This window comes from Onychomys torridus, chromosome 2 (assembly GCF_903995425.1).
Source record: "Onychomys torridus chromosome 2, mOncTor1.1, whole genome shotgun sequence".
NCBI classification, from domain to species: Eukaryota; Metazoa; Chordata; class Mammalia; order Rodentia; family Cricetidae; genus Onychomys; species Onychomys torridus.
This window is the reverse complement of record NC_050444.1, coordinates 106,504,959-106,515,979: the sequence shown is the minus strand read 5'-3', so window position 1 is coordinate 106,515,979 and position 11,021 is coordinate 106,504,959. Positions and strand designations below refer to the sequence as shown.

The 11,021-nt window shown below is 43.2% G+C and overlaps 1 protein-coding gene across 1 annotated transcript; it reads left to right on the top strand.

Annotated features, from left to right (window-relative positions):
* The first annotated feature begins 4,972 nt into the window (after window positions 1-4,972).
* LOC118578130 (cyclin-dependent kinase 4 inhibitor B) lies at window positions 4,973-10,247 on the top strand. The gene is made up of 2 exons (XM_036178802.1): window positions 4,973-5,348; window positions 8,718-10,247. The coding sequence occupies exons 1-2, from the start codon at window positions 5,217-5,219 to the stop codon at window positions 8,976-8,978; spliced, it is 393 nt and encodes a 130-aa protein (XP_036034695.1). The 5' UTR covers window positions 4,973-5,216; the 3' UTR covers window positions 8,979-10,247.
* The last annotated feature ends 774 nt before the right edge of the window (window positions 10,248-11,021 follow it).

The following is an 11,021-nucleotide window of genomic DNA, read 5'->3' as shown; positions in this document are numbered from 1 at the left end:
AAAATTCCTGACTTTACTAAATAGTTTCTTGGATTCCATCTCCCATTATCAATACATTATTTAAATATGGTCTTTCAAAGCATATTTTAAAGGCATATTATGGGACATTTTAGATGTTTATCTGATACATTTTTTTTTTGGTTGTAGCAATCTTTTTGAGGCCATACTTGCCCAAAGGCCTATGCTACTGAATTGGTAACAACCCTCTGGATGTTCATATAGATGAAATTATATATAATTATCATGAGTTAAGGACCAATTAAGTGCCAGATGATGGTGGTGTTTGCCTTTAATTCCAGCACTTGGGAGGCTGAGTCAGGCAGATCTCTGTCAGTTCAAAGCCAGCCTGGTCTACATAGTAAGTTCCAGAATAGCCAGGACTATATGGAGAAACACTGTGTTGGAAGAAAAGAAAAAAAAGAACCAATTAAGTTTTGTAGATAAAGACAAGGCCCAAGACATATAGTGACCAACCTGGAGGCAAAAATGCTCCATCAACACCCAGACTGTGGTTTTTAAGTATTATTTCCTACAAAAAAAAAGACTCAGCACTCTTCAGAGAAATGGTTGGTAATATGTATACAATGGGAAGTGTGCAAGATAACACTAGAAAATACCATCACACCAGAAATCAAAGATTTTGAGCAATACCACTGGGGTCATGCCAAAAGAATTCAGGGACCAACTTACAAAGGCCACTGACCAAAGATAGAGTTTACACATCAACAAGAATTCTACAGGACTGAAGCACACTAATTAAACCTATAATAATTACCTTCAAATTATTAGTCATTTTTAGAATATGCTAGAGATAGCTCATCATCTTGAAAACTTACAAGTGAATTTGAAAATACTTCAGTGTTTGTCTTGTCTTTCTTGTCAAGGCAAGTATGATGATGAACAAATAACGGTGAAGAGTCGTCCTCTTTAAAGATAGTCCCCCTGGAAAATGAAGACAGTAAAGTCAAAATAACACTGCTCCTCAACCCCCTAAAGATGTGACTGATGATCAAAGAAAACAGTGATGGGTACATGCTTATAACTGTAGCACTTAGGAGGTTGAGACAAGGAGGTCAAAGTTTAAGGCCAGACCAAGCAATTCTGTGAGACCCAATCTCAAAAGCCCAGGACAGGAAGGGGAGGGGAGGAGGGAAGGAGAACATGATGACATAAGACACAAAATGAGATGTACTATGGACCCTGTAATAATTATGACCAACTAATGGAATAGAGAAAATCAAGCCTCCTGAAGAGGAGGTGGGTTGTATATAATTTGAAAAGTCTCAGAAATGATTCTGTATTTCCTTCTCTCCTCACTTGGAAACACTGTACTAAACATACAAAACTGTCATGTCACTTCTCTTAGCCACTTACCTAATTCTAGTTCATATCTAGTGTCACTAACTATAACATAAATATCCCCAGTGATCTGCATGATTTACAGTACTGGAACTAATTTTACTTATTCCCTCCTACCAGTCTCCAAACTTAAAGCCAGTTTATCATCTGGTTTGTCTTTCTCTTCACTTATAAGTACTCCACTCAGCCGAGATATGGCTGAAACACTTCTGTTGAAGCTCTCTGCCAACCCTTCATTATATCTCATTGTGTCTGAGTCACAAACATCAGGTTGTCCTTCATTCTGAAGGCAGCTGGGCTCCAGGGACAGATAAAATGCTTAATTATCTCACTCTATTGCCCAAGACAAGTATATTACCATATCAGTATTACATATGAAATACCATCGTTCAAGTCTATTAAGGGTGCGCTACAGTGTGAGCTATCTGAAAAATATAGTATAGAAAATAATTGCTTGCCATTTTATTGCTTCTTTCCTGTTGAGCCTATTATAGCTCCTGCTATACACTACTTAGTTTAAAGGGCAGAGGCTCTGAAGTCATACAGGTTAGATCCCACCTCCAATGATTAGGTAACATATAAGTTACTTATTTCTCTGATTGATTTGTCTTACCTGTAAAATTATCATATCAGTATAATTTACATGGGAGCTTTATGGAGGTAGAATGCAATAATACATTGAAAGCATTTGGAACAGAAAACAAAAAGTGTTTTTTTTTTTTTCTTCTTTCAAACCAGTGAATATTATTCTTTATATAGAGAGTAGTAGATAGCACAATAATATCTAGAAAACAAGTTGAGCAGCTTGGTTTTTAAGGGGGAAAGCCCATTGAGTTTCCTTATGAGGTGTTTCCTGTTATTTTGTTTGTGCTTTTAAAATAAGGTCGTGCCCTGTAGTCCAGACTGGCGTCAAACTTACCACAATTCTCTTGCCACAGCAACTCGGATGCTGAGATTCCAGGTTGCGCTGGGTGGGTGGGTGGGGGAGCAATAGACCATCAAGATTGTTGTCCCTAGAACTGCATTTGCTGCTGGTAAGGACCACCCAGACAGCGGAAAAGGTTGTCGCTGTCCTTGGTGCTGGTAACTGCAATTGCGCGCTCGTCAGGCACTGCCCCTACCCCAAATGCTTTCCTGCCAGCTTGAGAAGTTCCCACTTCTTCCTCATGGGAAATTCTCAGTCATTCTGCTCATTTTCTTTTTCTCTGTACTACTGTGGTTTTCTTGTGTTCCCTTCAAAGGAAAACAATTACCTTTTATTTTCTTATTTATAAATGTTTTAATCCTCAGAAACATGAACTATACAGAAGGTAGCTGGAAATTGGTGCAAAGTCCCTTTTACTTTGCAAGTTTCAACAAGTCCAAAGCTCATAGATTACATAAAGCAATGTGATTGTGGTGAATATTTTAACAACTTCAGTACATGCTGGAGATGCAGCCTAGTATGCACAAGGCCCTGGGCTCAGTAACCAGTACTAAAATAATTAAGCAAACAGATAAAGACTCTCTTCAATAAAACTCCTCCAAAATGTTTTCTGAACCTTCATCCAGAGTTAAGTTCCACTCTTTCTTAATCCCACAATATCCAGTCAATATATCTCAGTCAAAGTAGCCTAATAAAATACATTTCCATATTTAAAAAAGTTAGAATATAGAACATAGTCAATAGTCAATAAAGGTATATTGGACTAAATTTAATTACTATATCCATTAGAAAAATATGGTCCATAAAACATCCTTAAAAGACAGACTTCTGGGGCTAAAAAGATGGTTCAGTGAGTAAAAGTGTTTGTTACATAAACATGAGAACCTGAGCTCAGATCACAGCATCCACATAAAAAAGAGGGGCCTTGTCCAGCACACAGCTGCCACCACAGTGTTGTGGGAAGGAGAGAGACAGAGCAGAGGATCTTCCAGGCTTGCTGGCCACCAGACTAGCTCAAGGTTCAAAACAATAACACATGACACTCAGTGTCTTCATTTGGCCTCCACGTGGGCGCGCGCATGCACGCCCACACGACGCACGCACATACACACACACAACCTTCTGTGCTACTTTTAACTGTGGGTTAAATTGCAGAGCAGCAAAGTTTTACTGGTAAAAATATCCTAGACTGAGTCTCTTTGCTTCACACCCATTCCATTCATATCAACCTGCTGGTTTAGTACTTCCCACTTGCTAGCAACCACCAATGCCATTCACTCTGGAAGCTCAGAATCCATCATTCTTCCTCTCTCCCATTCTACCTGTGCACACCTGTGACAGTAAATACACTTGGGGCTGGTTCCCAAGAAGAAAATATAGACAGTACATGCACGTCTCACCCAGAAGGACACCTCTATTCCTCTGCCAAAGACTAAGAGCGAAATAGCCATCAACAAATAGTTCTACATGGGGATTCTGACAAACTGGTACCAGAAGATGTGTTCTGAAGTCTTTGGTTTGTAAAAAATAAAACACTTGGCTTCCCATTAGAGCTACCTTCGTCAGCACACTCTGAACATATTTTGTAAATAAGATCTGCCCAGCCATTCTCATGCAGCATCTCTCCAGAATTGTTTGGCAACAGACATGCAACTCGGGGATCTCTTCCTATTTCACTGTAGCGACAGTTGTAATATTTTAAATTTGTAAAACAATATTTTCATTCAAACTCCCCTAGGAAGAGTAGGAAGAAATGCAGCACTTGCTTTTTCCATCTTCAGAGAAGGGCTTAATGACAGGTTCAGCCTGTTTAATGACAGGCCCAGCACCACGCCCGTGTTTTATTGTTTCATTATTCCTGCATAAATGCCCTTTATTACACATGATAACTAAAAATCAAATACTTGCTGGGGTGAGTTTAAACAGGTAAGAGGGCAAACTAAGTTATACAGTGCACACGTGGAACCGTAGGGGTTTTGGAAGGAGGCCTGGCTAGTTACACACTGATTGGGCTTTGAACTTCTAGATTCCAGGGACCCTCCTATCTCAGCTTCCCAAGTAGCTAAGTACAAGCACACGTCCAGGGATCTTAAATTCTTTAGATCTGCGTTTGTGTGTGTGATGTTATCTCTGTCTCTAAAACATTATTTTTTTTAACTTCAGAATTAACCACAGCTCAAGGGAAAAAAAACTTTAAAAACACACAAAACGGGGTTCTTGGAACGTTTTACTATTTTATCATGGCTGACTAAATAGAAAGACATGGCCAAAAGAAAATTGCTGTATCTGATGCAAGGCGGAAAACTCGTTAAATTCAAGTACCACCTAGATAGAGATAACTAGCCTCGCATGTCACTTTCAGACATCTTCAGAAAGTCGGAATTTTTTTCCCCTGAAGGTTTTCTTTCGACGACTCGATTGCAAGGGAGCGATTAACGTCTCCAGAGCGAAACCCGCAGGCCTGGACTAAATAAAGGCCTCTGCTCCGCCTGCTGGGTGCAGAGGCTCAACTTTTTCAAAAATAGCCAACCGGCCGCCTTGCGTCCGGCACTCCGGGAGCTCAACCTTCTGCGCATGCCTCTAAGATCTTCCGATGCTGGGTCACCGCCCCCATTCGTCTCGCTACGTCACAAGTGGAGGGCGGTGTTACCGAGGGGCGTGGTCTGAGGGGGCGGGGCCGGCGGCGGTGCAGAACGCCAGCCGCTGCTTATTGCCCGCGGGCTCCCCACAGCGCCCGAGTCGGCTTTGCTGTCCGTGCTATTCCCAGGCGCTAGGGCTGGAGCCGGTGCGCTCCCAGGGCAAGCACCGGAGGAAGCTGCTGGATCCCGGGGGAGCGAAGGAGCCGCTAACAGACCAGGCTCCTGCAGTCTCACGGCCAGCGGAGGACCATTCCTGCCGCTCCGCGTCGGGGCTGCGAGAGGAGGACAAGGACATGCTGGGCGGCGGCAGTGACTCGGGCCTGGCCACCGCCGCGGCGCGGGGGCAGGTGGAGACTGTGCGGCAGCTCCTGGAAGCCGGCGCAGATCCCAACGCCATCAACCGCTTCGGGAGGCGCCCGATTCAGGTAGCGGGGGACCCCGGGGCCTCACCGGCAGGGGCGCAAGAGCGCGGTGCCCTCCGCGGCTGCAAGTTGTGACCGGGCACACCTGGGCCGCCGGCTTGTGCCTCCCGTGTGCAGCCCAACGAGAGGCAGGTTTTAAACGATCAAAAATTCTGGAGGAAAAAAAAAAAGTGAAAAGACCCACTACACTTGCTTGGCTTTTCTTTGTTTTGAGATGCTGGGTCTGGAACCTACGGCGCCGTACGTGCTGGGCCAGTGCGCTACCCTTGAGCAACATCCCCAGCCTCGGGATCTTTGTAATGGTGGGAAAATACCAATATTTATTCTGCTATCTTACAATCATAGATACCAGGCCGACATTCGGGGAGAGAAGTGGGGAAGGAAGGGTCAGATAGAGAGGACGACATGATAAAGATGAGTAGATTACCAGTTACACCGCCTGGATTCAAGGAATTCCACAAAATTGTAGTGTGCAAAGGGTGAGCGTCCACTGTGAACTTGTAAACAATGGTATGAATCTTTTCTATCTCCCCCCTCCCCCCATAAACCAAATCGCATTCACAGGACTAAGGATTTCTCAAACCCAGCACTTAATTCCTTGTATGCGGGCAGTAACTGTAGTTTTTCGCTGTTTAATAGGAACAGGCAAGCACTCCCTACAGGTCCTGTTGGGACCTTTCAGAATGACGAGGAGGTTCCCTAAACGTTCTCTTAATTTGTTCAGTGTTTTCTAATCCTGTTTTAATTAGTATTGACTTTATTTCTTGAAGATCTAACAATGGTTTTGTGTTCTGTTGATTATTACAGTCGCCTTTGCTGTTCACCTCACCGTTCCTCTCTGGGACTAAGGAAATGAGGACTCTTGTTAATAGTGTGGATTTTTAAGAAAATAAATATTCATCCCTCTTGAATTTTCAGAAAAAGGAGATGTTTGACAAAAGAATATTTTCAAGCAACAAAAATATTGTCAAGTGATTATAAAGACCTTCTAAAAACAGATTTTCTTATTTACTATCTTATTTTCTTTACTGGGAACTTTTAAATCTTCCTTTTGCAGCTGCAAAAGTAACCTTTACTCCACTAAAAGAAATAACAAGATTGTTATATTTCTTGGAGGAATGTTTCTAATGTTCATGTGATAAAAATTGACACATGAACACTGCCTCTCACTTGATAAAAAAACTGACACTTGACCACTGCCTCTCACTACATGTAAATCTCAAAGCCCATAGGCCCACAAGAACCAGTGACTGTTTAGGACAATTAGGTACCAAAAACTGTTTCATTACTAATTTAATATTTGCATAGTGTACAAAATAGCTGCTATGGCATTACATCTCCAAAACATCAGGGTTTGTTTTCCTAAATTATGCATCTTTACAACTTAACAGCTACCAGCCAAGCTTTTTATAGACTTTTTATATAGAAAAATACTACTTAACATTAAGTTTTTTATACAGTGTAAATGATTATTAACTCCATATTATAATGTATTGCTCTAAACTTTCCACTGTATAACACACTAGGTTAAAATGTTATAAGATGCTAAACATTTACAAGTAATTTGTTTCCATAATGTATAAGAAGCTTAGAATATGAACTTTCCTCTGATCTCCACTTGTAATGCAAATGATCAGAGTATAATCAGTTTGTGAGTTTTTAAAACTGACTTGCTTTTTGTTTTCTCCTCTAAAGCACTCCACTAACTTCTTTAAAAAAAGAAAGAAAAAGCAACAGAGTACCTAGTTTATATGGCATCTTAGTTTTGCTTTCTGTAGCTGTGATAAACACCATGACCCAAAGAAACTTGGAGAGAAGGGGGGTTATTTGGCTTACACTTAAATGCTACAGTGCATCACTGACGGAAGTCAAGGCTGGAATCTGGAGGCTGGAACTGAAGCAGAGATCATAGAGGAACACGGCTTACTGGCTTGCTTCTCAGACTCAAGTTTAGCCAGCTTTCTCACCTCCTCCAGGACCACGTATGGGATGGCACACCTAGAGTGGACTGGGCCCTCCCACATCTATCAGTAATCAACAAAATGTCCCACAGACTTGCCTACAGGCCAATCTGATGGAGGCTTTTCTCAGTTGAGGTTCCTCTTCCCAAATGACTAGTTTGTGTCGTCAGGCTGACAAACTAATCAGCATATATGGTTAGCCCTAGAGAGATAAAGGAAGCAGCCTAAAAACAATGTGAAACTTTATAGAGCCTGGCTCTGGTGTCCTGCCTGCAAGATACACTGGGGCAATGTTGGCACAAAGCTTGTGGGCATAACCAACCAATCCCTGATGTGACTAAAGGCCCACTCCACAAGATGGAACCCATACCCAACACAGCTTTGGTGACCAAGAACCAGAACTAAATAGCCCAGGGTCCTAGGGGAACACCAAATAGTACTGTGGTGATGGTTGGGGGAATAAAATGACTCATACTGACATCTACTATTCTCATAAATCAGTGCCTTGCTCATCCGCCATCAGAGAAACTTCCTCCTGCAGCAGACAGGAGCACATACATTATACAGAGAGTGAGAGACCTTGAAACACTTCCCTCGGGGCTCAGGGGACCCTGCAGAAGAAGAGGCAGAAAGTGTAAAAGCCAGAGGAGATGGGGGACACCGAGAAATCAGTGACCTCTAAATCGACATGAGCAAAGCTCATATGAAGTCAGGGAAACTGAGGCATCATGCTCAGGGCCTGGCCTGCATGGGTCTGCATCAGGTCCTCTGTGTATATATTATGGCTTCCAGCTTAGTATTTTTAAGGAGTAGGTGTGAAGGAGTAGGTCTCTGAGTCTTATGTCTTCTCTTAGGCTCTTTTTCTTCTGTTTGTTTTGTCCAATTCCAATGTATTAGGCTTTATTTTATTTTGTTATTAATATCCCTTAGAAGCCTGGATATTTGTTTTCTAATAAGAGACAGAAAGGGAGTCAGTCTGGATGAGGGGAGGTAGGGAGGGGCTGGGAAGAGTAAAGGAAAGGGAAACCATAATCAAGATAAATTATGTGAGGGAAAAAGTCTATTTTCAATAAAAGGGGGAAAAATAAAACATAAATAAAAAGCCCGGTTCAAACTGACTAAGAAATCACTTAAAATAAATCCCTGCTTCCAATATTACAAATAAGCAATTTGTCTGCCCTTTTCTGTCACTTCACCTATGGAGAATAAAATAGAATCTATTTTGAGTTCAGTGTAGCTAGGTTGTAACAGGTGGGGATTGGATTTACGCAGGCAAATGAGAAACCAGGCACCTGAGGCTTGTCAGCTCCTTGGGGAGGGGGCGGGATGGAACCTGCATTCTACACTGCTGTGCCCCCACAGACTCCACTCTCCAGACTCACCCTGAGCGCTCTCTCCCTTCCCCGCGCAGGTCATGATGATGGGCAGCGCCCAGGTGGCAGAGCTGCTGCTGCTCCACGGAGCTGAACCAAACTGCGCCGACCCTGCCACTCTAACCAGACCCGTGCACGATGCGGCTCGGGAGGGCTTCCTGGACACGCTGGTGGTGCTGCACAGGGCAGGGGCGCGGCTGGATGTGTGTGACGCCTGGGGCCGCCTGCCGGTGGACCTGGCTGAAGAACAGGGCCATCGTGATATTGCGAGGTATCTGCATGCTGCCACTGGAGACTGATGGCAGGTTGGCTCGGCGTCCTGCAAGGACTTTTTTCACCCCACCACCATCTAGGCAGAACTCGGCAGAACCAGCAAGCCTTCCAAAACTCAAAGCCTATCCAGGAAGGCAAAGCCAATCAGAAATAACTTTGCAAGTGTTTTCCTGCATCTGGATCTAGCCCTCTATTCTCACCCTGAAGCCAAAGGGATCACCAATTTGATTTTTTTTTTTAATTGTGTGAAGTTCCTGGGCCCTTTACCTTTCAGGACATGGTGTAAAATAACAAGGGAAGTTCTTGAATCTCCACAATATGATGTTGCAGTGGGAAGTGGGAACTGGAGAGCGTGGTGATAGACATTTGGGAGGTAATGGTCAGTACCTTCCCCTGTGAACTCCCAATGTAGATGATCCCCAGGCGAGAGAGACCTGAAGACTAGATGAGCAGCACTGAAGTGCGCCTGGGGCTTTTGGTTCACCTGCAAAATGGCATTCTGCTGAAAGTGAGGACTTGCCCCCAGCTCCACCTGGAAGATGCCAGCAGATGACTGCTAAACTCTGTGAACCACGGTTCTGATGGTCTGGTTACTGACAGACTCAACCTACACGAAGTCCAATGGTGAATCGTAGTATGTAGCAATTTGCTCTCTGTAAAACGGTTTAAGAACCCCTCTAGGAACTTCCTACATTTGAGTTCTTTAGAAACAGTGTATTTAATAAGTTACACTTTTAACAGTGTTAACTTCTTCTGGTCCTCAACAGAGGTGGACTGAAGTTCAGCTTGTTTTTGCTTGGTTGGTCTTCCTCCCTCCTTTCCTCCCTCCCTCCCTCTTTAAGGCAGCGCTTTTCACGTAGCTCAAGCTAACCTCAAGTCATGGTACCCCTGCCTTAGCCTCCTAAGTACTGGGCTTGTAGCAGGCACCCCTTCTGAAATACAGATTACTAGGGAAATGGTGACATGTGGCACACTCCTAGTGGCACTGCACACCCTGCTTTCATGTTCTTTATGTCTCTGTTCACTGTTTCCTGTAGTGAGTGTCTCCGGAGAACTTTGCTGGTGTCCTTTTAAATGGCAGCCACACTTATCCCAGTCAGTTACCTTGGGCTACTTCCTAAAGGTTAGGGAAAAGAGGTTGAGTATGAACTTACTGAAATTAAATGACAATTTGTGGGCTGCCTTGCTTGCTTGTCTACTGAACAAATTGTGGGTACACTCTGTGGGGCTTCCATTGTGACTTAGCTCATTTCAGCATTGAAACAATTGATACATCCTTGTTTTAATAAAGAATAAAAGGCATAGATAGACTCCATGACGTGAATAATCTGACATTATTTCCAAGGCTGGAGAGATGGCTCAGATTCTGAGCACTCATATCAAGCGGCTTCACAACCACCTGTAACTCCAGCTCCGAGGAAGTTCAATATTTCTGCCTCTTCAGGCACCTTCATTCATGTTCATGTTCATACACACACACACACACACACACACACACACGCACGCACGCACGCACGCACGCATACACAAATTTTTAAAAAAAGTTCAAATAAATGTGGGGCCTGGAAAGAGATCTCAGTGATTAAGAGCCTTTGCTGTTCTTCTAGAAGACCCATTCAGTTCCCAGCAACCATATCAGGTCCAGGATATTAGGACCTCCACAGACACCTATACATGGCATAACTTGAATATTCACACATTCTTAGATAACTAATGTATTTCCATGGGCACACCATTAACTCCCAAATGAGGAGCTAGAACGGCAATTTGAGAGTAGAGACTGAAGGAGTGACTTTTAACTAAATACACAAAATTTCCCTATCAATTCCTTACTTCCCAAATTAATATATTACCAATAAAGATGAGAACTAGACCTTATCTTCTTGGGGAAGGGAAACATGTTTATTGATACAGTTTACACTGGACATGCTTTAAAACACATCTGTTCCTTCAACACGTAAACCTTCCATGATGTGCAAAAGTAAGTCAATTTGGCCCCAAATAATAAGACTAATTTGGCTTGTGGTACAGGATCCTGGCAAGTCTGGTATACAGGGGCCACACCTACT